The sequence below is a fragment of the Heliangelus exortis genome, chromosome 2, assembly GCF_036169615.1.
Source record: "Heliangelus exortis chromosome 2, bHelExo1.hap1, whole genome shotgun sequence".
In the NCBI taxonomy this organism is placed as follows: Eukaryota; Metazoa; Chordata; class Aves; order Apodiformes; family Trochilidae; genus Heliangelus; species Heliangelus exortis.
In genome coordinates, this window is record NC_092423.1 from 5,413,075 (window position 1) to 5,438,762 (window position 25,688).

General features: G+C 40.7%; 1 protein-coding gene across 2 annotated transcripts in view; it reads left to right on the forward strand.

Moving 5' to 3' along the window:
* Positions 1 to 695: 695 nt before the first annotated feature.
* Positions 696 to 25,688, forward strand: part of DLEC1 (DLEC1 cilia and flagella associated protein) — a 40,338-nt gene continuing 15,345 nt past the window's right edge. Inside the window, exons 1-26 of one of the 2 annotated variants that reach the window (XM_071734621.1) lie at positions 696 to 813; positions 2,129 to 2,269; positions 3,950 to 4,106; positions 4,622 to 4,732; positions 5,616 to 5,806; positions 6,077 to 6,297; positions 6,541 to 6,622; positions 7,013 to 7,100; positions 7,917 to 8,090; positions 8,895 to 9,016; positions 9,926 to 10,018; positions 11,168 to 11,258; positions 12,064 to 12,226; positions 14,105 to 14,297; positions 15,596 to 15,654; positions 16,089 to 16,263; positions 17,013 to 17,106; positions 17,323 to 17,453; positions 17,762 to 17,920; positions 19,370 to 19,509; positions 19,732 to 19,885; positions 21,582 to 21,692; positions 22,511 to 22,641; positions 23,593 to 23,778; positions 24,265 to 24,332; positions 25,478 to 25,629. In XM_071734621.1, the coding sequence (XP_071590722.1) occupies positions 781 to 813; positions 2,129 to 2,269; positions 3,950 to 4,106; positions 4,622 to 4,732; positions 5,616 to 5,806; positions 6,077 to 6,297; positions 6,541 to 6,622; positions 7,013 to 7,100; positions 7,917 to 8,090; positions 8,895 to 9,016; positions 9,926 to 10,018; positions 11,168 to 11,258; positions 12,064 to 12,226; positions 14,105 to 14,297; positions 15,596 to 15,654; positions 16,089 to 16,263; positions 17,013 to 17,106; positions 17,323 to 17,453; positions 17,762 to 17,920; positions 19,370 to 19,509; positions 19,732 to 19,885; positions 21,582 to 21,692; positions 22,511 to 22,641; positions 23,593 to 23,778; positions 24,265 to 24,332; positions 25,478 to 25,629 (3,420 nt within the window). In that variant the 5' untranslated portion in view covers positions 696 to 780. Of the gene's footprint in view, positions 814 to 2,128; positions 2,270 to 3,949; positions 4,107 to 4,621; positions 4,733 to 5,615; positions 5,807 to 6,076; positions 6,298 to 6,540; positions 6,623 to 7,012; positions 7,101 to 7,916; positions 8,091 to 8,879; positions 9,017 to 9,925; positions 10,019 to 11,167; positions 11,259 to 12,063; positions 12,227 to 14,104; positions 14,298 to 15,595; positions 15,655 to 16,088; positions 16,264 to 17,012; positions 17,107 to 17,322; positions 17,454 to 17,761; positions 17,921 to 19,369; positions 19,510 to 19,731; positions 19,886 to 21,581; positions 21,693 to 22,510; positions 22,642 to 23,592; positions 23,779 to 24,264; positions 24,333 to 25,477; positions 25,630 to 25,688 lie in introns of both variants that reach the window. The other variant, XM_071734620.1, reaches the window with a different exon arrangement.

Consider the following 25,688-nt stretch of genomic DNA (forward strand, 5'->3'; position numbering starts at 1 on the left):
TGCGAAGGGGAGTTAGAAAAAAAAAAAAAAGAGCAGGCAGAACAAGCAGAAAATGCTGTGCCTGTACATTTTCTAGGGAAAATATCAACCACTTGGGCAGGAGCAGGCTGCTGTTGTTAGCAACCAGCGGACGCAGCCAAGGCGAGGGGGGAGATGGATGGTTCCTGGGGATGGTGATGAATTACCCCATCTTCCAGCCCTCGGCTGCAGTGGCGGGGATGAGCACTGTCCCCAGAGATGGATTGTGACAGATGGGGAAGAGGGAGAGGATTTATCCCCTTCCCTCAGCTGCCCAACTCAGGGCCTCCACCTGAGGCTGCAGAGGAGCAAACCAGGAAAGCTCAAATCCCCTCAAGGGTTTCCAGCCAACATCTTATTTCTTTTATTATTAATTCATCCTTTAAAAGAACTGCTTTAAAACGCTAAAAACACCTGTTCCGACACAGGCAGGGTGGAAATCGAGCACGGGGTCTCACAGGGTGCTGATTACAGCCCTCCCATACAGGGAGCAGGGCTAGAGGCGCATGGCGGGGAGGGGAGAGGGAGCCCGGGGAGGGGGAATGTGCTGGGGGGACAACTGACCCCGTTATCCCGCTCCGGGGGTGCCCGGGACGGAGCTCAGCCCCGGGTGCCCGCACTCCGGCCCCGGTCCCCGCACTCAGCCCCCGGTGCCCGCACACCGCCCCGGCCGGGCCCTTTCCCGCCCACACGGTCGCTCAGCAACGGCCGCGCTGCGGCGGGAGCCCGGGGGGACCGGGCCGAACCCAGCGCCGGTTTGGGATGGCTGAGCGGAACCCCTGCCCCGGCACACAGGTAACTGAGAGGGGTTGGGGGGGTACGGACACACACACACACACACACACACACACACACACACACACACACACACACACACACACATACACACACACACACATATCCTCTGCGAACAGCCTGACACACGGACACACACATCCCGGGAAACAGACACACACAGACACACACGCTCTAACCCCTACACACACGCACCTCCTTATGCCCCCCCCCTACACACACACCCTACACAAACACTCCTCCTACACCCCCCTCTACACACCCCCTACACACGCAACCCTTACACACACCCTATACACACGCCCCTACACACACCTCTTACACACACATCCCCCCTACACACACACCCCTTACAGACACACACACACCCTAGACACACGCCCCTACACACACCTCTTGCACACACATCCCCCCTACACACACACCCCTTACACACACACACACCCTATACACACACCCCTACACACACCTCTTACACACACATCCCCCCTACACACACACACTCTCCCTACAGACATTCCCCCTACACACACACCCCTACACACAAACTCTCCCTACGCTCACTCACCCTACACACACCTCCCACCACACCCCTTGGCACACTGCCACACGCACTTGTACACACTGTAACACCCCTGCAGACAGGCTCACACACACACACCCTACAGGCACCCCTGGCTCCCAGCTTCAGACCATACACACATGTCCACACATCCCTGCAAACAGCCTCACACACACACACACACACAGTCACCCCTACACACCCCTCGGCACACCGCCACTTGTGCTTGTACACACACCCCTGCAAACAGCCTCACACAAACACACACACAGAGTCACCCCTACACACCCCTCACCGCACTGCGACACACACTCATACACACTATACAGCCCCACAAACAGCCTCACACCCACCCCTGATACTCCCTTACACCCCCTGCCTCACACCACACCTACACATACCCCCACAGATGTGCAAACAGCCTCACACCCCTGCACACACTGTTACACACATCCCCTCCCTGTGCAGTGCTGTTTCTCTGCCTCACACACACCCCATACACGCACACCCCCCAGACACCACCACACATGGGCTGTGTGTGCACAGAGAAAGGTGTTGGCCCTGGTCACCCACACCAACACCCAGTGCTGACATGCACACACCCATCATGTCCCCTTTCAGAGCCCATCCCAGGTACTTTTCCCAGCCCTTTCTCCTCATTTTTGCTCCTCCATTTCCATCTGTTTGCCCAGGGGTCTCTTCCAGTCCTGTCTCAGGCCACAAGTAGTGACATCCTAATAATTTTTCCCTCAGGACATCTCCCACTTGCTGGCAAGAACCTTTGAGGACCTGTACACTGGGGATGTTTTTGGGGTGGAGAAGGAGGCAAATTGGATCAAATCCCAAGGAGGGGATGATGCTTATCATGAGAGTTTTACAGAGGAGCTACAGAAGGTACAAGTTGAAACCAAGTCAGAGTTTGGAGCTCTGTTCAGCTTTCATTGCTGCTTTGTGATTTCTAGGCTTTCTGTCAAATAAAATATAAGATAAAAATAAAATAAAAATAGAACAAACCAAAATGAAATAAAAATTTTTTAAAAATTTAAAAGGAGGGAGGTATCCTAGAGCTGACATTTTCATGGAAATTTACTTGAGCTTTTCCCCACAGAACTCCACGGAAATTAATATTTGACACATGCTCCTTTTTTTATATATTCTTATTATATTCTCTTCTCTGGACAGCTCTTCAGGCAGAGTAAAATCAGAGTAACCCTTTAAATGCCTGTTCTACTGGCTGATGGTTTCCCCCCTGTCACTGCCAGTTGGTGTACTAAGCTTCCTAACTTAAACTAAAGTATTCTTCTGGGCTGCCTTTTGAAACCAGATGCTGCAAAAATATTATTTGTGCATGCTTAGCTTAGTGGTGCACTTCTGACAGGCACTCCATGTGAGTTTGCAATGCTGCTTGAGAATCTTGGATGAAATTAACACTAGAAATGCAAAAATTCTTGGTTTAATCATTGCTCTGATAGCTTTTGTCTGTGTATAAAAGCAGAGGCTATTGCTGAATGATGTGAGCAATAGGGTTTGTCCCCATTTTGCACCATAGTACCACCTAAAGGTTACCAGAACAGAAAAATCTGAAGTTTTTTATTTCTTTTGGGTCATCTATGAATGGGGGACACACCATGTTCTGAGTAATACATGGGAGTAGTTCTGCTTGGATAAAGTTCATTTTAACTAAGAGTGCATGTCTGTAACAGTTATGTTACAGCTGAACTAGTCACCCAGGGCTGTCCATATCATCAGAAAAAGAAAAAAACTCACCAAACCAGGCATTTTTAGGACACAATCCATCTATACCATTTTAGGCACCAACTTTGGTGTGGGGTGGGATTGTGTCCTGGATTCAAGTGACAGTGAAGGAGTCTCAGAATGAGCAGGGCAGGAGGAAGCATCTCATTTTAGCTGAGATGCACCCTGCTCTCTCAAAAAAATGAAACTGAAATATTTAATTCTATCAAATTAATCATTTGATTCTATTAAATGAGACAGAAGGTTAAACCTTTTTACATGAAAGTTCTGAAAAAAGCTCAGTTAAGCTGGAGATGCTCAAGAACAATGTCTATCAGTTTCTCTTTGTCTCTGCTGTATTCTCTCTTGAACTTAAATCTCCTTTAGGCAGGATTTATCTTTTTGAGTTGTGCTTGTAAAGCACTTATCACGATGGACAGAATGATCCATAATGTATCAGGAGTGAAATTCCACTATTAGGTTGTTTTGGATTTTTAGAAAGCTTCCTAGTAACTAGGAGGGAGCATTCACTTTAAAAATAATCTTACACTTCAAGGCAAAATACGATGTATCTGTTGCTGTCCCAAAGAAAATAAAATAGAGACATTTCTCTTGCCTTGAGAGAGTTTCCTCATCTTTTATCATTTTTCTTGAGCAGTGCTTCTTACTCAGCAGAAGTTAAATGATAGAAGGCCAGTTTATGCTTGCAAAGTAATGATATTTCACCCGAGTATCTCTATTTACCTCTCAAATAAAACATTTGCTTGCAAGGGGACCTTTAATAACTTGTGACAGCTTTTCTGACAGTGATTTCCCCACGTTCTCTCATGCCCATGGCAGCTCCTTGCTGAGTATGAGGCCCGACTGACAGAAGCTGACATGGTAGAGGAGAACATCATTCAGGCCCAGGATCGAGCAAAAGCTGAAGAAGAAAGAGTCCTAAACATGCTGAAGGCAGATGGAGGGGAAGATTTCCACAAAATGGGATTGCCTTCAGGTGAGTGTTCTGGAAATACTGTTTCTCCCCAGCACATTCTTATGGTACCAATTTGCCTGAATCCCTGGTAGAACTGACACTGGGTTTGCTGAGCTTTTAGACACTAGGGCATCAGTACAGCAACTTTGAAGGGTTTTGTGAAGAGATTGTGAAAGAAACTAAACAGCCAGGTCATTTTCAAGGTATTAAATTTGCAATTAATGGCTTGCCACCTAACTTTATTACAAGCACACACACCTTGATGCTCGGCAGCAACAGAGATTAAATGTTTCTCTGATGGCTGCATAGCAGGTTTTGAACTAAATCTGCAATTGTGGATGGATGTCCAAGTCTTGGGATTAAAATACCAGACTGTTTCTCTATCTAAAAATCCTACCTGACAGTGATTAGTTATAAAAACATTACTTTGGCTTGATCAAGATAGTTTATCTTAAGGGGCTGAGCTTTTGCATTTTTAATGGCTTTTTTTTTATTATTATTTGTTTTATTCACAATTTTTGTATTGTTTTATTCAGTGACATCCTCTTTTAGGTGGATTGTGGATAATGAACTTCTCAGAAAAAATCATTTAACCTGCCCTGATGATTACATAACTGATAAATTACCTGTTACTAGAGCACCAAAAGGTAACTTTTAAAGCAGAGAATTGCTTGTATTTTTTAGAACACTCTATAAGAACTGAAGCATAGGAAGTTGTAGCAGATATAAGTATATTTTTATATTTTTCTGCCAAAGCAAAAGGAATCTAGTATTGAAAGCATGAAAGTACACTAAAAGGGCACTGTAAAAATAAAACTTGTAAATTTAGAATTAATGATTACAGATGTGCTTAAAATCTAATGGTGATTGTCCATTTGTTTACAGTTCTTTCCATCTGACATAAAAGCTATATTGTGACTGCTGCCTCGATTCAGTTTAAATAAAAGCTGCAAATACATCTTTTACACAGAGATGGGAAGTGGTTACACTAAAATAAAAACTACTTTCAGTGAAATAAAATTGTATTCTTCATTTTGGGTTTAAAATTTTACAATTCTGGAAACATACCAGTTTAATATACAAATTAAGATCAGAAAGAAAGATCTTTTGGGCAATGTCAAGAATACTTCGTTTATTTTACTCATATATGAGCCAAGAAGAAAAGGTTTTAGTAACAAGAAAATAAAATATTTCAGTAAAGTCAAACCAAACATTTCAGAGATCATACAGATCTTTTTTAAACTGGCCAGGACATTCTGAATCCCATTCACTTGTAAGGCTAAGGTAGCTTTCTGAGAGTAATATAACCTTACTTGTATATAGTTTGTTTAATCAGTATTTCTTACAGTTTTCTTGTTAAAGCACTAAGCTTCATTTGTGCAAAATAAATTATAAGTGTAAATTAAACTCTAGAGAATTTAAAGAGTATTTTTACCATGAACAAGGCTAAAATCATAAATCTGTACTTAGAATAAATGTTTGTAATTTATGTTTTTCTCCTCCAGAATTAATTTTTTTTTTTAATTGCAGGAAAATCAGAACATGGCTACCTCAAAGAAACATTTAGGCTTAAACATCATGCTTCAGGCTTGCAGAACCAGATGCCTGCTGGGATTACAAACCTGGAGAAAACACCTGGTAGTCTGCCAAGTGTGTCTTTAGGCACATTAACTCTTCCTTCAACTCCAGATTCTAGTAACTGGGCTAAAAAGACAAAAAAGGTACATTTTACAGATTTATTTGACTTAGTCTGTCAGAACTGTAGGATTTTTTGTTGTTCCTGTAACAAAATATGCATCAAAAATGCATCATCAGTTTGTCTCTGGTACTGATTTTATTTAAGAAGGTATATTTAAGAAAAGAGAACCATGGTATTTCTGTATGAACTGTCAGTGCTGTGCAGCTCTCTTCAGGCCTGAGCAGTTACCTTTTTCACCATCCTCAAAATTGCTCTTTTTAATTTTTGCACCATGGTCTTTGTTTTTTCCAAGAAACCTCATGCTTCACAGAAGCTGCCCTGGAAGGACAGTAAGTGCAAAGCAGAGGGAGAAAGAGAACGTGGTTACCTTGCCAAACTGGAGAGAATGAAGAATTTCTTGAAGAATCCTCGTTTTTTCCCACCTAATGCTCTCCAGGGAGGCAAATCTCTTGTCATATCACAAGAAGAGGTGGAACAAGCCATAGCCAGAAGGAAAACAGGAGATAAGAAAGGGTATGCAGAATACAGCTTGTTGAATCTAAGCTGGAGCACACAGAGAGCTCAACTCTGAGCTCTCCATTATTGTGGATTTGATGTGGATATTTTAAGCTAAGTGTCCCTATGGTCTCTTAGGAAACACAGAATATGTCTGTATGACATTTTGGTTTTGCTAAAGGATACATTTTGCAATTTCCCATTTGATCAGTATTTAAAGACCTAGTCTGTAAGATATGTCTCCCTTTTTTTATCTTTCAGTGATACCTCCTTTGTTCCTCTGTTTCTTGCCAAACCACCTGTTGTTTTGTTTTCTGATTATGAACTTGGACAGGTTTATGAGGTGAGAACTTAACCTCTTTGTAGAGAGTAAATTCTACCACTGAGAAGCATTATATCCTGGTGTCATCTCTGAGTTTCACCCAATCTTGCAGCTTTCTGCAGTTTATCAGAAGTCTGAGATCCTTCTTTATGCTGATTTAATGAGCATTTAATGATAATACACTTTTACACATACTAGCAACACACTAACCAGTGAAAACTAAAAGGAACACTATTCAGTTTCCTACTGGTTTGGGTAGTATCTGATTCAGCTTTTATTGAATAAAATAAATCTTTTAGGTCAATTGTGATGGTAAATTAACCAACACTAGCAGAGCAATAGGGAACTGGAAGCATTATGACAAGTGAGATGATAAATACAATGGAGTATTTTATTTCTTTCTAAATTAAGATGACCATAGAGCTGCAGAACATCACCTCAACCTGTCATCATCTAAGAGTTATTCCCCCCTCTACTTCAGCATTTACCATTGGGCAAGGTAAGGATTCTTTTATCTGGCTCTAAGATGTTAAAACATGAGATGTAGCTGATGAACAAAGATTTTTCAGAGACATTCTGTTTGATTCTGCTGTCCATAGTTCCCAGTTCTTTAGAAATAGAAGGTTGATTTATATCTCTGGGACCACTCACATGCAACTTATAAGCATATTTAAATGGTCTAATGAGGAATTCAAGAAGACTAACATTAAATTGTTTGAAGTTAGGTTGAAATGCATCTCTTCAGTACCTAGACTGAGTCTTACTCAGAATTCCTCTAGGAACAGACATAGTTTCCATTTAAGTCATTGGGAGAAAAAGGCAATAAATAACATACTTCAGTTGGAGCAAGGAGGATTTGACTACAAGAAAGCTAAGAGAGACATCTTTTCAGTAGTAGGATAAATTGGGATAATTTATCTGGGATAAATTGCCTAAGGAGATTGTGGTATTCCAGTCACACCACTGGAGGAATATTTAGAAGTTAGGTGCCTTCATGTAAACCTTGTCATCTTGTGGCAGAGGAAGCCTGGGTAACATCTCTAGGTTTCTTCTCACCTTTTTTTTTCTGTAGCTATGAGGTTCATATTTCAAACAAAAAATCATGGAGTTCATTGGGAGATAGGTGCAAACTCAGGTTACACTGACAGGGGTTTTGTGGTCATTCCTTTTTATCAGCTTAACTTAGGTAAAAATGGAGAGGCAATTCAGGCATCTTTCCAGAGAGAGTTGTGATCATAAATATATATTCCAACTTGGGGAGTTGTTTGGGTTTTTTTTTTAATTCCTTATATTTTATTTTATTTTATTTTCCAAGGAAAATTTCCAGGAGAGGGAGGAATGGTTGCTCCTGGGATGACATGCCAGTATACAGTCCAATTTATTCCTGAAAGCCTAGGAGATTATGAAGATTGTATACTAGTGGAGACTCAAGTGTCAGAACCTCTTCTGATCCCAATCCAAGCTAAAAGTCTACCTCCAGTGTTAACATGTCAGTAACATCCAATTCCTAATTTTTGTTTGTTTTTTTCATTTAATAAAATTGTTTGGTTTTTCCATTTGACTGTCACCAAAAAAAAGTGGACAAAGTTGGCAGTGCAGTTTCAACATTTTGATATCTATCTCATGTTTCACTCATAATTGATTTATTAGTTAAAATGTAATCCTGACAATTTTTTTTCTCAATTATTTGCTCTAGCCACATCAAGCTCATTTTTTTTTTTTTCATTGTGTTAGAGGAATGAGCAGGGGCCACTTTCCTAGGTTTGTGTCTTGTCAGTACCTGGACTCCTAACTGTAATTACTAATCCTAAGTATTAATGAGTGATGATTTAGTTGTAAATATTTGATGCTACAAATTAATATTAATGAAATGCTACCTTGTTATATAGGGATATGACATATCTGCAGGATTCACCTCTCAGACACCTAGTCTCAGCTGTAACAACCAGGATTACTTTTGCAGAAACTTGCTTTGATTTTTTTTGTAAACACACCTTTCCTGTTACAGTTGGCTTTTTAAAAAATCATCTTACCTTTTGCTCTCATTCAATGGAGCCTTTGAGTAGGAAACACCATTAATATGTAAGATGAATGCAGAAATATGCATCTCAAACTGTTTAACATTTAAATGGAAATAATTTGAAGAGTTTTAGGGTTGCAGCACCCAGCATCTTCATATGCAGTAATGTTGTCTTTAATGAGTTATTTAAGAACTGGCTTTGCCAGCTGCCAACCTTCACTCTCTATGTAGTCTGATTTTCTGTGTTACTCATTTCAGTGCCTCACATTATAGACTGTGGTTCCTGCCTTGTTGGAGCAATAAAAGTAATGATGGTTTTGTGCAGAAATGAGGGACTTGCCACTAGGAAGTTCTGTGTAATGCCAAAGAAAGACTCTCCACCTCCTAATTTCAGGGTGAGTGATTAGAAGGGGAATATACTGGAGCTGATCTGGTATGGATGCCCTGAGATGAAGGCCTTTAATCCAGTCAGGTTATATTAGCACAGAATTCATAAAACCTTGCTGGGGACATCTGTATTGTCCCACTCCTTCAGGGTTTCACATTTATCCTTGAGACCAATCTCCCTGGATGTTCATCCCTTCTGCTTGTGCTCTCTCTTACCCCTGGAAGAAATTGTTGTGCTCAGAAACACAAAATTACCTTGGTTGGAAAAGACCTTCAAGACACAGATGAGGGAAAGGACAATTGGCTTGAATTTTAATCTTAACCCTTAATGCAAAAATAAATGCAATCAATTCTAGCATTGCTTGAGCTAATTTCCTCCTTTCTCCCACCAAAGATATCACCAGCTGACTTTGCTGCACCTGTAGACCCCAGCAGTCCATTTCAGTGCTGCTCTGTCTTTAGCTTTCCATCACATAACAGGGACAAAGTGATAGAACAGAGGAGATGTGGTAGATCAGTGTTTTATGGGCTGGAGCTGATGTGCCAGGTTCCCTTCCTGAAATGCAGTTCCAGCTCAGGGTGAATAATGTGCATGGAGAAACAAACACAGCTCCTGTGCTGAAGCACAGCCACTCCTCTGTGACTTAAGGCTCCTGAATCTATAACTTGTCTTTGGAGATGGCACCTACATCCCTGCTTTCACCAAGGTAATTATAAAGCATTCTAATTATCTCATACATATAAGTCACATACTTTTGAGATGTGTGAAAAAAATGACAGAAAGATCAAAACATCAGAACACTGATGTTTTAATATACTGCCTGGCTTAGGTAGCAATTTTTAAAACAATAACCCCATGAATGTAGTTTATTAACCTTTTCCTTTTTTTTTTTTTCTTTCTTTTTTGAACATATTAGCCTGTTGCCACTGTTGGTTTTGTGATACAAGATCCTTTTGGGATTCATCCTGCATTTTTTGAGCTAGCTCCAGGACAGAGTACAACAGTAGAGGTTAGTACTGACTGCTATAGAAAGTATTTGTACTTCACCACATATGTTAGCAAACAAGGTTATTTTAGAAGAACTTGGCTGGACCTTGAGAGTTTGGGTTTGTGTGAACAAAAATGCTCAAATCTTTTTGTGCAATTAGGCTGGAAGAATTGCAATTGTGAGTCTCACCAGTGAGCCTTTCATTGCAAATTTCAAGTTTCCTTAGGGTCTCAAAGACAAGTCAGACTTTCCACATCCAAACAATCCTATTGGAGAAAAGAAGAAGATGAAAACACAGGAGTTATTTCTCTCCAGCTGGGGTGTCAAGTCCAAGAAGCTTTTCCTTTCTGAACTTCCTTGGCAAAAAAATGACATTTTGTGGGGGAAAAAATCTTTCATTGTAGAGCAGCAGGTACAAATCCTGTGCTTTCCTGAAAAAGATCTTGCAGTAGGTGTGCATTATTGGTTGCCACTGCTCCTATCTCTGATGTGGGCCACCTTCTATTATAGGATCACTGTGAGGAGAAGAAGAGGGATATGGAGAGTAAGGTAGACTTCAGCCCTTCCTCTTGCCAGTACCTCCTGGCTGTTGATCAGAGGTATAGGTTATGCAGGTGTGGATAAAGGAAAAGCAACATTTCTCCTCCTTTCCTTCTCCCTGGGTGCATTGTTTCAGCAGAACCAGGCACATGTGGGAGAGGGGATGTGTTTAGCATGGCTTGGGCTTGCAGGAGGTAATGTACTGCAGATAGAAGAACCATGGTGTGCACTACACAGCCAGAGGTTGTGGTCCCTGAACTGTTTCTGTTGAGCTGGAGCTCAAGGGCACAAAGCAGATGCCCTGCTCACAGTGTTGTAGCTTGAGAGGCAGCAGTGGCATCACTCAGTGACTGAGGGAGATCTGAGGGTGCAAGTCATGTAACTAACCCAGTAGCCTGCCCATGACTCCAGTGGCTATAAAGACAGCCCTTTGTGACCAACCAGATGCACACATGTGACCCAGAAAACATCTCTTTCTAGTTTTAAGAGAATTTGATATTTCTGTTGTAAATGTAGGCTTTCATTACTAATCACTAGGACTGTACCTTAGTGAACACTTATGAGTTGAAGTTTACTGCTTCCTGGAGAGAATCCAGTTACAGACATTGCTATTTCACTTCTTTCTTTCAGGTTGTGTTTTTCCCTTCTTTTCCAGTAGTCTCACAGCAGACATACAGCATTGCTTGTGACAATTGCCAAGTCACTGATGTTACCATCACAGGTTTGTTTCTAACACCTTCCAGAGACTGTTTTAATGTAGTCAAGGTGTGAGTGCTGGTTGGTGGCTTGAAGTGATGGTCAAATTTTATGTCTCTGTATTAAGAAAGTACTTTGTCCCCTGATGGGGTTAAATGCTAAATGTTTTTATTATTGCACTTTTATCCCAGTGCATGAAATACATGGGATTCAGAAAGCACTGAGCTCTTAACCCTCTGTAGCCAAAACTCCAGGTGTGAAATAGCATCAAGTAGCAGAAAAGAACACCTGTAGTCATTTGCAATTCACTTCTTAGGCTGTTGTATCAATTGGCATTCTTTGGATTAGCTAATAAAACCAGCCAAACCATTTTAAATGTTACTACTTGTCCTGTGATGTGATTGAGAGTTCTGTAACATTAGGTTTGACTTGTAGACTATTTAATCACTTTATTACAGGTATTTCCTTTGGAAATTTTTTTTAATAGTGCATTTGCTGCTTGTTTTTATTTTAATATATGACTTAAAATATCTGGCAGCCAAATTATCAACCATTGCAAACACCTTGCTCACTTCACCAATAAATGAAGCCATGTAAATGAGCTGATGTTCTGGCCCTAAAATCCAAATCTCTTAAATTCATGAAGAGAAGGTCTCTACTGATAGACACTGATGAACAAATATTGTGCAAATACCATACTGGAGTTCTGAAACATGAAGAAACATCAGTTATAATTAGTAATGGCCATTGCTGGCATTTGCTTTTAATGAGAAATATGAGCAATGTTAATAGCCAGATGGTAAAAACTAATACCTACTTCTTTCTTCAAGGTGCTGGACAGCTGATAGCTCTGGAGCTTGTGTTTGTCACAGGTGGAGAAAGCATACCTGAACCCAGTGAGCTTACTGATGCAACAGCCCAGCATCTCATCAGATTTGAGCCCCAAAACCCACACACCACTGAGGAGAAGAAATTAGTTATAAGGAACTCTAGGTACCTACTTGCTATTAATAGAGTCATTCTCTGCAGTCTGAATGTGTGGTCTCCAGCAGGTCCATGTCCTTGTGTTGGAGGACCCAGAACTGGACACAGTACTCCAGGTGGAATGCTGCTAAGGGTGCACTTCTTACTCACATCTCCCATAGAGCAAGACATAAAACATCCTGGACTCCACCAGGTCTCCACTGATTAAAAATAGACCCCAATGATTATTTTAACTAGAACCTATTAAAACCTTCACATGATTTCCACTGTTGGGTCCTAATAGATTTAAATATAAACTCTGACATCAAGTAATATGTCCCCATGTGCAATTACATTGTACTGAACATAGCAGCATCCTGAACTTGCTCAAAATCAGTTGGGCAATAATAGGAGGCCGCACCTGGAGTATTGTGTCCAGTTCTGGGCCCCTCAGTTCAAGAAGGACAGGGAAGTGCTTGAAAGAGTCCAGCGCAGAGCTACTGAGATGATTAAGGGAGTGGAACATCTCCCTTATGAGGAAAGGCTGAGGGAGCTGGGTCTCTTTAGTTTGGAGAAAAGGAGACTGAGGGGTGACCTCATCAATGTTTTCAAATATGTAAGGGGTGAGTGTCAGGGAGATGGAGTTAGGCTTTTCTCAGTGGTGACCAGTGATAGGACAAGGGGTAATGGGTGTAAATTGGAGCATAGGAGGTTCAAGTTGAATATCAGAAAAAATTTTTTTACTGTAAGGGTGACGGAGCCCTGGAACAGGCTGCCCAGGGGGGTTGTGGAGTCTCCTTCACTGGAGACATTCAAAACCCACCTGGACATGTTCCTAGGCGATGTACTCTAGGGGGCCCTGCTCTGGCAGGGGGGGTTGGACTAGATGATCTTTTGAGGTCCCTTCCAACCCCTAGGATTCTATGATTCTATGATTCTATGATTGCAGTTGTTAGAGGCTGCAGAGCATCAAAGCAGAGAGGAGCTCAATGCTGTTCTGGATACACTGGTGATACCTGCCACAGGGAAAGGTTGTTCTCTGGCCTGGAAAGCACAGATGCATAATGCCAGAAGAGAATTCTGTTTGCATATAGGAAAAGTGATTCAGTGAGCTCCGTGGATATGGTAAACTGGCACAGGAAACAGTGCCAATTTCCACATTTTCTCTGTGTTACAATCATGACAGCAGTCCCTGCATGTCTGGTGTCTGCATTTGGATGAAACAAAGCTGGGAAATCTTTTCAGTGCTATAGTGATACAAAAAATTGTAGTTGTTGTTTTATGTCATTGATACTGATTTTGAAATCCCAGTGTCCTTCCTCCACTTATTAAAGCAAAGTTTTTGCTGTCAGCATGAGCAAGGTTTTAAAAACCCTGAACACATTCCATGGAATACACATGTGCTGAAGCAATCCAGTTGAGCAACTTCTTTTCTGGATTACAAATAATATTGTAGAGCCATTGCTATAATCTTAGTTGGAGCCACTGTGTTGGTGTGCTAAAACCCACAGCTTGCACTTGGATTAAATTCAGAATGTTCAGTAGATGATCAGGAGTGATCCAATGCAAATATACTGGGATCAGCAGGAATGGTCCTGTTGGTCTCAGGTTACTGAAAGAATTGTAATTTCTCAATCACTGACAAATAAAGCAGGAAAGTGTTAATATATCTTGCATATTTATACAATTTACTTCCATATATTATCATGTTATTTGTACAATTAATGTACTCTATGCTGCCCTCATCAGCTTTGTAGCTCACAAAGACTTCTAAGTCTAACCCTTGTAATTTTTAAGGAGAGGAACTCCCTGCATGGAGAAAGAAACTAAAAATGGCCTCTCTATCTCACTCAAAATTGTCTAATTTTTATTAATCATAGCCTTTTGATGTTTCTTGATCCTTTGCAGTCATGTAGAACTTCCTTTCTACTGGCAGATAATAAAGCCTAATCTGAAACCATTAGAACCAGAAGAAACTGCAGACTTCACAAAGCTCAAATATGATCAAGACATAGAGTCAGCCTTCTCCCTAAATCCTGAGCAGGGAATTTTGCTTCCCGATGCTGATCATGAGTTTATTCTCACTTACACTCCACAGGAGGTATGGCTTGTGATTCCTTCCTATCTACAAACCCCAGCTGTGTATTTTTATGTAAGTCATAAAATCCTTGCTGTGCAGCTTTCTGGATTAAATTTAATTAGCTGGTACCACGCTCTGATAAACAGTGTTCAAAATTTTGAAGGTTACTAAAGGAAAACATGTTTTGACTGCAAAATGTCAGACAGTTTCTGATCTCATGTCATTTTTGGTACTGATTGGTCACAATTAATTTTACACTGAAACTCTGGACCCATCCACATAGCTGCAGCTGTGCTGGCTGGTAAAGATACCACCCTCAGGACACTACCACAATACTCCTGACCCAGCTCTGGGGAAGTACCCCCTCCTTACTGCAACCTAAACAAGTCTGCTTAGCAAACAGGGATTATTTAAACTGTTTCCATCTTTTTGGGACTGAAATGGGTCCTATGAACAGCTGTGGGATAAATCAAAGGGGTAGTGGTAGCCTTTGGCAGAGAAATGATGGTGTGCAGCTGTGGGCAAAGAGGAGTGCAATGATGGTTGGATGCAGCTGTACCAGCAACTCTTGTCTTAGTTCTGCTTCCCTGTCCCTGTCAATAAGGAGCATGAGCTCACTGCATTTAAAGAAACTGAATCCAAAGTAAGCCCAAAAGTGTGAAAATCCTATGTTGTGGTGATTGACAGATGTAGCAATACCTCAGGTAATTATGGAAGAGAACTTAACTGGGTTTTTTAAAATACTCAAATTAGTTAATAGAAAAATGCATTGAATTAACATATACATTTAAATTAATACCTCTCTACAAATTAATCTTCTGCAAAACCTTTCAGGCCTAAAGTTTGCTTCTGTGCTTCCCTTTCCCCCCCCATCATTAGAATATAGAAGTCATCCTCTTTTCCCATGAAGGAAAAGTAGTGTTTCTTACTCAAAACCAGGTGATGGTCAATTGAGCTAAACAACCTGGAGCAGTTAGAAGAAACTTTAAATTAGTACAGCTGTAGTGATCTTAATTTGGAGAGCCTCTGCAGATGCTTGTGTCTAGTATGCAATATACTAGGGACATAATAACAGGCATGTCAAGAATGAGTATTTTTTTTGGAACCATACACCATGAGATCAGAATCTGGCTTAATATTTTGCAGCCAAACATGTTTACTTTTAGTAACTCTGGAGTTTGAATATTGTTTACCAGATCTTAGTACTCCAATTATGATCATTCATCTTTTAAATGTAAACTATGTTTTCATCTTTTTTTTTTTTAATCCTTGACATAACTGATTACTTGACATTAAAGTCTTCTCCTTCATCTGTGTAGCTGAAGAGTTATCACAGTGTGATTCAGATGGTACTGAGGGACATCCCAGAATCACCTTGGTAAGCCTAGAAACAATATTTCCAGTTTGACTATGCTATTACATTAGTTTACTGGGATTCTTCATCTTTCTGGTTATGATGGACTGACAGTTATAAAGGATTTTGTCTGCACAGCTGATTGTGGAACAAAAATGATGCTGTCATTTTGTTTCTCCATTTCCCAGGCTTTCTGCTGAATTTTCCAACAGGTTCTCCTGTTACTACTGTTTGTCACTGCAGTCCATGACATATAAATTGTTCATGAGCAGACTGGGACAACGAGAGTACAATAAAGAACTACTGTAATTTTACCAGTTTTTAATTATCTGGGCTAACTGGCAGTCTGTAGTTGAGAAAATTTTGTATTTCAGTTTTGATATGGCAACTAAAAGATGGGATCCAGTTTAAACACCAGTTTAAGATACTTAATAACTGTACCATATTTCCTCCTACAGTTTAGGAAAAGAGAGGATGCTTCAAAACATCCCAGAATACAAAGGAGAGGATGTAATAACATTGGAAATAGAAGTTAAGGGATCAACAGAGCCATTTCATCTTCTTCTGGAACCATATGCTATTTTTATCCCTGGAGAAAGCTTTATTGGTGTTACTGTCAGAAAAACATTTAAGGTTTGTTTGCTTTTGACTTCACTGTGACCATGTGCGTGGTGTCACCAGATGCCATAGGGCTTATTAGCAGGTTTCAGACAACCTATTTTATTTTCATTTTTCTTAAATATTTTATAGAGCCACAGGGTTAAATATAGTGCTGATAAAATCTGACCAAATATAGTCCTTTCTGCACAGATCTCCACATTAGAACTGCTTGCACTGTCCCTGTACAGTCCTCAAAGATCTTGTTGGCAGCATCTATGAGGTGATTCACCTCATCCTACAGACTAAAATAAGTCAGAGGGATTTGTGCAAGTTGCCATTGTTTTCAGTAAAAGGGATCCTAGGAAAAGAGATCAGGTGTAGCTCTTGCATCTTTTTTGTAGATGCCTGAAATCCAATCAGGATTTCACTGCTTCTCCTCCATGTTTTCCATCACAGAGGAGAAAGGAAAGGGAGGACACAGAATTATCATGAAATTATCATACCTGGCACTGAGTTAGTTAGTCAGAGGTTAGATTAAGGACTGTGCCTTCCCACTCTTCCTGTGCTGAGTTTATTTCAAGATTCAGGTGACAACACAGGATGTTGTAGCTACAGTCAAGGTGTATTAGTAGGTCATAAAGTTTAGTGGGGATCAGGATGTGGTTAGAGTTTGCAAAGTATGTCCTATCTAGTTGGCAGTGCATCAGTACCCTCAGCTAATTGGTTTGTTGCTCTGAAAGCTTAAAGAGCATTAATTGTCTCATTGATTTTAATTGTTTTAGATGTGGAATTACAGCAAAACAGTCATCAAGTATACATGGGAGAAAATCAGTTCCTGTGACATCATGGAAGTTGAACCTCATGCTGGCATCATAGGTGAAGTTTCTGTGACTTGCAAGCATCAGTTAGTGACAGAAATATTTAAAATGCTATGAGTAAAAAAAGTTACAGAGCACTATAATGCAAGACCTGACCCCCAGCCAACTGGAGCCAAGAGGTGGCTTAATTTGGCTCCAGGAACTTCAGTAAGTCTTGCAGCAGGTGGTTTCTTTGTAAAAAGGTGAGATGGGACCCTAAATTTTTCTTCTCTAGATATGAATGAGGGCTGTGATTTTGAACTGGCAATTACTGGAAGCAAACCTGGGTGCATCAGCTGTAACCTGCAGTGTAAAATTGAGCATTCTCCAGAGCCAGTTGTGCTGCATGTTGAGGCTGCTTTTAAGGTAAGGAACAGGTCAGTGTTGCAGGATGACTTGCTGGGGAGCCTGGTAATTGTCCATATAAAGCTTTTTACCTCTTAAAGGCCTGAGAAACCTAAAACAGTTACAAACAGAGGGTATTTTTGCTGTCTAGTAACCAATGAATCAAAGTTTATACTCCCATGATATTGATTTTTCCTGTATTACATGCAATGCTGTTGCTTTCTGCTGTTCTCTGTGAAACTGAACATTATTATTAGTTAATGTATGCTCCTTAATTAGGCAGTTTTGGCAGAACTGTCCATTCTGACATCTGTTTCCTGGTGTCCTAGGGTCCACTTCTTTGTATTGATGTCCCATCACTCTGGCTTGGTTTGGTTAAGCAGGGGGAGAGTGTGTTAAGAACCCTTGAGATTAAAAATCTGTGTCAGCTGCCAGCACACTGGAGAATGCAAGAAAGTCAGGCTTGTCTAGCTGAAAGGAATGAAGAGGTAAGTCACTGTTATAGCTTTTTTTCTTCATGTTTAGGAGTTGTAAGATTCATTCCAGATATCCAAAGTTCCAAGTTCTGTGACTTCTTCTGAAACAGGTTCTGCACAGTTCCAGAAGTGCACAAATTCTTTTGAGACTAAATGCTGCTTTGGATTTTTTCTCTACTTCCATTTATTACAAATCACCTGCCATTATGAACCATTTATTGCAAATCAGGCCCTACTTGATCTAAAGAGACATTGAATAATTCCTGTGTGACAGTAATTTAATCTTCTGCTGATGTAAATAAGGGGGCAGGACATGATCAGAATCAACTCTGTTAGACACTCCTCCCATGCACCCACATCAGCAACTCAGAAAGGAATCTCAGCACCTACTGAATCTGGCTTTTTGGCTCAAAACAATAGCTTTGAAACATACAAATGACTCCCAAAATTACTTCTTACCACCATGAATACTAAAACTGTTGTTTTAGTGGTGTGGTGGGTCAAATGCAGCCCATTCCACTCTTTGATTTTAGGGCTCATTCCACCATTTCCTATAAAATAACTAAAGCATCCTGAAGGTAATATTGGTGGGAAAGAATTGAGAGCTGCTATCTGCAGACCATCACATATTCTTAAAATTAAATTGCTTATTTTGATTGATTGTGGCACACATTGGGCATTGTAACCAGATTTCTCCTTGGTGTTAAGTGTTAAAGGGGAGTGAGGAAATCCAGACTCTGAGGTAAGTGCTTTCTGTTGTATGAAACCCAAATCTTGTCTGTAATGCTCTTTATGTAATTATCCATGCAAGAAATTGAGTTTGCTGGTTTTGTGGCAAAAATTGATCTAAATGCTCTTCAAATACTCTGGTTTTCTGGACAGACTCAGTTTTGCAACAGAGAGAGGAGCTTCTTAGCAGGAACTTCTCACTGTTACTCCTTTGTCCCCTGCCATTCACAACAATTCCCATAACTCCAGAAAAATTTTAGACTTTATCTCTTGAATTTGTCATCTTGGAGCTCATTCACATCCCAGTAAGGAGATCAAGTGCTCCACTCCTCCTTCAGCAGAGCTCCCTTTCCTTTCCTGAATCCCTCCACCCCCCACTGATTCTTTCTTTGGAATCTTTCTGATTCCACTCTTCCATCCCTCCTTTGACCTCCTGTCCAAGAATCTCCCCAGTTTGTGGTACTTTATGTAGCTGTTGCTCAGCCCCTCCACTTGGCAGGAGACATTCATTGCCTTTTTGTTAGTTATCCCCATAAAAGCAAACTTCTGCCTCCTGGTCTGGCCAGGTCTTCACCAAGCTAGCACTGTGCTTCCTAAAATCAATCCAGGTGGGACTCCAGGGACAGAGAGAAAGGACAAAGTCTGAGGGACAAACTAGTGACATGCAAGCCCTTTTAGCATTTTATAGCTGCTTTGCAGGCATCAAAGAAATTTCTGTTTGCTGTCTCCTAGGTGTCTCCCTTTACCATTTCACCTTCTTCTGGAGAAATACCTCCTTTGGGTATGTGCAGTGTGTCAGTTCAGTTCACATCAATGCTGTGCCAGCATCTCCAGACAGTATTAGAACTAGAGGTGGAAAATGGAGAAAAAAGGTAAGGGATGAAAGTGGTGTTCTGCTTTGGTTTTTTTCTTGAGCTTTTCTCTCCTAAAACATGTTGCAGAAACAGCAGAGTGAGGTTGTGTAACCTATTAGTGAACTATCCAATCACTAATATTGCTAAATAAACATAATCATCATTCTTTCCAGCAGGCTGTTTCTTGTCTAGCACGTTTCATTAATGATAACAATGGACCATCTGTGTGTTTGTTTCCAGTCATCTTCCTGTTTTTGTTGAAGTCCAGACCCCCCAAGTGTGCCTGATATCTAGTCATCTAGTATTCCCTGAAATTTATACTGGAGTTCCTGTCAAAGCAACCAGCAAACTTTTTAACCAGACACTGCTGCCAGCAAAATACTTATGGGGAAAGGTAAATGTGCTTCTAGTGGGTGAAGAATACATAGAGATGGAAATTATGATTTCTGTTGAAGTACTAGCTACTCTTAAAAGCCTTTCTGATGTATCCTTTGAGTACTGATTCCTGTTTACTGGCTTATGAGCAAGACTTGCAACTTGAGACCAGCTTTTATGAGAAGATTAACTAGCAGTTGATGTTAATATGCTCTTAACTGGTTTTGGACCATCCCTGGGAGAATGGGTGGGCAGAGATGTGAGGGGAAATAGGATTTATGCTACTGGAGTGTTAACACTGTACCATGGCAGTTTAGGATTTGCATTTAATTCATCAGAGCAAAGAAACAATGGTGATTTGAATAGTGTCTAAATTTTGCTTTAACTTCACATTCTGGGTGGGTCTCAGCTCATGGATTAAGACTTCTAAATTTAAAGTCAGTATATAAGCTGTGGTCTGAATTCTCTTTTCAGTGAACAGAGATCAGGATGTCAGTAACTAGAGTAATATATATATTTTTAGTGTCACTGTGGGTACTGTAGAGGTTTTTTTCCCCTCCTCCAGACATCCCTCAGGAGCTATGGTCTCTTGTAAATACTGTCACACCAGCCTGGTATGGCTTGGCTGTGTTCTGTGCCTGTGTTTAGGCAACTGAATCATACCCTATCTACACAGGCAATGGAGTTCAGAGAGGTATTTAGCTCCCCCTAAAATTAAACAACTATTTTGGTCTGCAGATTGCTCTCTCACAAATACTAACTGGATGGATGCAATGGTAGTTGCATACAATTAGGTTAATTAGCCTGTAACCTAAGTTCTGCTCTCAGTGCTTGGTCATTCAGATCCACTCTGACGTCCAGTGTTCTGCTCAGCTGCCTACATGAAAATATTCATTGCCATCCAAGATGTCCATAGGTGCCCAAGGGATCCTAATTGAACATATGGATGATGGAGAACCTATGGGAAAATGTTTTGGAAAAGCTGGAGCCTGAAAGGGATACTACAGCAGTTTGCATGATAAGTGACACCCATGTTTGAGCAGCCAAGTTGAAGCCCTGGGTTCATGTGATGTGCATTTAGTCAGTTGGGAGTAGATTCAGACTAGATAGAAGGAAGAGAATTTTTACAGTGAGATTTTTTACAGGTTGCCCAGAGAGGTGGTAGATGCCCCATCCCTGGAAATATTCATGGTCAGGTTGGGAAGGGCTCTGAGCAAACTGATCTGCTGGAAAATGTTCCTGCTCCCTACAGGGGGTTGGAGTAGCTGATCTTTAAGGGTCCCTTCCAACTCAAACTATTTTATGATTCTATGACTAAGGGAAGTTCCTAACACTTCTGTAGTCAGTGGAGACAGGTATGGCACCTGTAGGATCCTGCTCCTGTAGAATCCAGGATGGCACCTGTAGAACTCTGCCCCAGTATCAGCTGGATCAGATTTTTGCTTGATCCTTGAAAGATTTGTGACTGTGAGAGGGACAACATTAACTTTGCTCCCAGATCAGGTGCCTCAGTTGAGCACCTGAAGCCATTTGGAATGAATTTAGGCATGAGGACCTTCTCAACCACAAGGGAATTGTAAAGCAAGCCTCAACACTGTGTGTGTTGCTACCTGAAAGTGTCCTAAACCTGAAATAATTGTCTTTGAAGCCCTCTTTAATCTGAAGAAAACATCTGAAAGAATCAGAATTAGCTGAATGTCCTTTCTGCTTGGCAGCTCATTGGGAGTCAGGCAGCTTTCTGCTCCATCTCTGTCTCTCCAGCCAGTGGCACCTTAGGCCCAAATGAAGAAAAAGAATTCTGCATAGAGCTGTCAGCTAATGTTGTGGTAAGTTTAAAAACTGATGCAATTTACTTAAAAAGCAACACTGGCATTCTAATCTGGCAAAAGGGAGGATTTTTGTAAACAAAACATAATGCTCTTTTTTCTCTGCAGAATCTCTGAAATTGCTTTGTATTAGAGGTACCATGGTTGAAAGCAGTCCACAGGGTGTGCAGTTTTCTACCCTGCCTCTGTGTTTCTCAGCTGTTTGTGTTTTCTTTCATTCTTGAATGCTTATTCAGTTGCTCTTTGGGCTTATCACTTTTCTTGGAGCATGCAGATCCTCACTTTGGATTGTCCCAGATGAAATGGAGCAGGCTGGCTTGTATCCTACACGTTTGTTTTTCTGAATGCAGCTGGGCTGGTGACATTTTGATAGTTGAAAATTTTCAAGGGGCTGATGGGACTGAGAGCCTGCAAAATAGGCTGTAGACTGCAGAGTTCACAGACCTGAGGAATTCAGCAAATAAAATCTTGAATGTGGAAGGTTATTTAAGCTTGACTGCAAGTGATTAATGGTTAGAGCTTTGACACTTGCAGTATAGAAAGTGTGACAAATCACTACTGGGGCATTTTGGGGTTTATAGCCTGATGCAGGTACAAAGCCAAGAAAGAGACTAATTTTTACCTTGGTTTGGCCAAGGTAAAATCTGATGGTGGCAGAGAATGCACATAAAACAATTCAGTGAAACTTTTCAAGATTCTGTCGTGGTTTTAGTCTGGTGAGGATTATACATATTTTCAAAGTCAATTTCTTCATGAGGCTGCCTTTTCTCTGTGATATTTGCTTCATTCACAAGGAAACTTGACTCCTCTTCTTTCAGGGTGAGCTGAAAGACCTTGCCCTTTCCTGTAGCATAGAAGACATGACTGAACCCCTCTTTCTGAGCATTTCTGGAGAAGTGAAAGGACTCTGTGTCACCTACTACATACCTTGTGACAGTGAAGCTGACAGGTAAATCAAGGTTTTACCCCTGATCTGATGAAAAATAACTTCTTCCCAAGGCAAAAATAAAATTGATAAGGGGAAAAAAAAGCCCATGTATCTATGTAAACCTAATTCTTCCTCCTGCTGCAGGCAGCAATGATAGTAAAATGTTCTGGGCCAATTCAGTGAAGGTGCTTATGTGAAGAAAGGTGCTGGGTTTCCACACTAACCAAATTCTTCATAAGCCCAAGAGAAGCAGGAGGAGCAATACTCCACTCCCAGCATTGTACACCTGAAACAGATTAACAGCTGTGAATCATGAATAATAAATTGGTGTGAAGTTAACTGTCATCAGTGAAACTCATGTCCATGTGTTGTCTCTGTTCCCCATGGTGCTCCTCACACTTGTAACCTGCCAGTTGCCTTGATGTTGTTGTGTACAGAGGGCTTGAAAAATTACTTTCCTCCCTGATAACAAAAGTGTGGGACCTTTGTAGTCTCTCACATGTTTGCAAATTAACCTCTTAGGTGTTAATTTAGAATTACAAAATTGTACCCTGGATCATGTATTTTGGACCATTAAGTTTTGTTGTTGTACTTTGAGATGTGGTATTAAGAAAAGAGGAATATACTCCTCTTTGACTTGTTATATCTGACTGATGTTTAGTTTTGTTTTCTGATACATGATTACTCTCTTTTGGAATATACCTGTCTTTTATAATTTTATATAAGGAAATATACCTTTAATTTGGCAGGTTGATATGTTGTACATGATAAAAGTTCAACACAAAATAAATCCTTATCCATGGATAGAAGTGAAAAAAATTATAAGCAATAAATCACAAAAATAATAGGCTGCATGCTCCTTTTAAACTGGTTATCCCAACCATACTGCATACTTGAAAAATTTACTGTCATTATCTGTGGCATAAGAAAATAAGACCCATGTTTTAATACAAACATAACTTTTTCTGACAGTGGTGAAAGACAATTGTTACAAAGCCCATGTGATCTTCTGTTGGACTTTGGATCTGAAGTGGCATTCAGTGAGATAGTAAAACGTCAGCTAATTCTTACCAATCACACTGGAATCAGTGCTCCATTCACAGTAGAAGCTGAATATTTTACTGTCAGTTCCCCTGCTCCAGAACAAGGAACCTGCCTGTAAGTCTTCCTTTTCTGCAGATTGACTCAAATACTAAGTTTGGGTTAAATCTGAAATCAGGACAGTCACAGGGGGGATTTTTCTGCAGTGCTCTGGTGGTTATTTTTTTTTTTTTTAAGCTTTTGCTCTGGTTGTGGTAATGAAACCTACTAGTGAGGTTTCCTGCAGAACTAGAGAGTGTGCAATGGAAGGAAAGAAAATTTAGCTGGTGTAAAGGGCAAAAACCACTTTTGCTGCCAGTGGGCACTGGGCTGGTTGGCACTGTCCAAGGCTCTGCTGTGTGAGATTGCACACAGGGTCTGACACCTCTCAAGCTGATTCATTCCTAAGGATGTTATTTTCAAAGAGTGCTTTGCAGGCATTCCTTCTTTAACTTGTAATGGCTGATTTAGGAGCCAGGCAGAGCTGTTACTTTAGCAGAGTTCTGCTCATTTCACAGAAATGCCACTGTGATTTTTATTTTTGTATTTATTTATTTTTCCAAGTTCTTCAAGCTACCTGGTGAAGAGAAGAGGGCCCATCACAAAGCAAGCAGCCAAAAAAACCCAGTCAGGTATGAGAATAACTGTTAATCCTCACAGCAGAGAAGACAAAAGCCAGCTGGCTACCATATTCAGCATTAACTGGGCCAGTCAGACACATTATTTCATTCTTGAAGTATCTGCTAAATCTACACTGTCAGAAGACTTAGTTCCTCAGTTCGTACTTAAGTTTGAAAGACCACATTGCATAAGCATTAAGTTGATCTCTCTCTTCCCTCCTGCTTCCTTTTTCCTCTCTCTCTTTCCATTTCTTTTTCTTTCCTCTTCTTTTTCTCCAGCTCAGCAGTTTGAAATGAAGATGTGTGTACTGGTGACAGCTCACTCCCAGCACACAGTATGGATGACATACATAATGTTTGTCTTCCAGCACCATTGCAGCAGGCTTTTCTCCCTCAGACTCCTTTAAATACCCTCCCCAGTGTGGAAAGCCACAGCACAGCCCATCTGTCATTTCTGATGTATTGTACTGAAAAATATTTGAAGCCACATGAGACCCAGGGAGGAGGGGAATAGGAATGAAATGCTGTGAAGTGTGGATGTGTCTGCTGTATCCAAAATAAAACTTGGACATATTGGTACCTTGCCATAGTGTTTGGTGTCTGTCACAAAGACTGAGCTTTTCAGCTGTTGAATTAGTACTTAAGATTGGAAAATGCTGTTCTGACAGATTCCATGCAAGCTTTTTGATTTAGAAGGCTTTGTGACTTGAAATGTGGAAAGGCTTTGCTTTTTGTAATTAATTCTTTGTGGTGAAAACACACAGAGGTCAACAGGCAGCTGCAAATAGAACTAGAACCAGTTAACACAAATTCCAGCTTGTTTTTCTCTAGTCAAGGATGTGTTTTCATGTAACCAATTAGTGATTTGCATATGTCAGTCCTGGATTGTGTTGTTGGAAGGGAGTCCTTTCTATGAATTAATCTCTGCAAGAACTAACACTCAAAAACCAGATTAAGACCCACTGCAGGAGGGAACTTGAGTAAAGTAATAAACATGTGGGTTGTATCAATCAGTGACCCCAGGGTTGTTTGAAGCCAGTGAGGCTGGGCTGATTAACACCAGCTAAAATCACATAAATCCTGTATATTCTTTTAAAGAGCATCTTCGTTCCATTTCCTCAAAATTCATCCAATGCTTCTTTGCTGTGTTCCTTCAGAGTTTGCAGCAGCAGTGCTGTCTCATGGGAAGGGAGTAGCTTTCCAGATACAACCTTCCACAGGAACTCTGAAACCCTTCCAGGAGCTTATCATAGAAATAACAGCTTATAACAACATGTGGGGAGAGTACCAGGATGATCTTGTCTGTAAGGTAGGTGGGGCCTTGGTTTTAAGGGAAGTATCAGTATAGCAAATTTTACACCAGTTGTG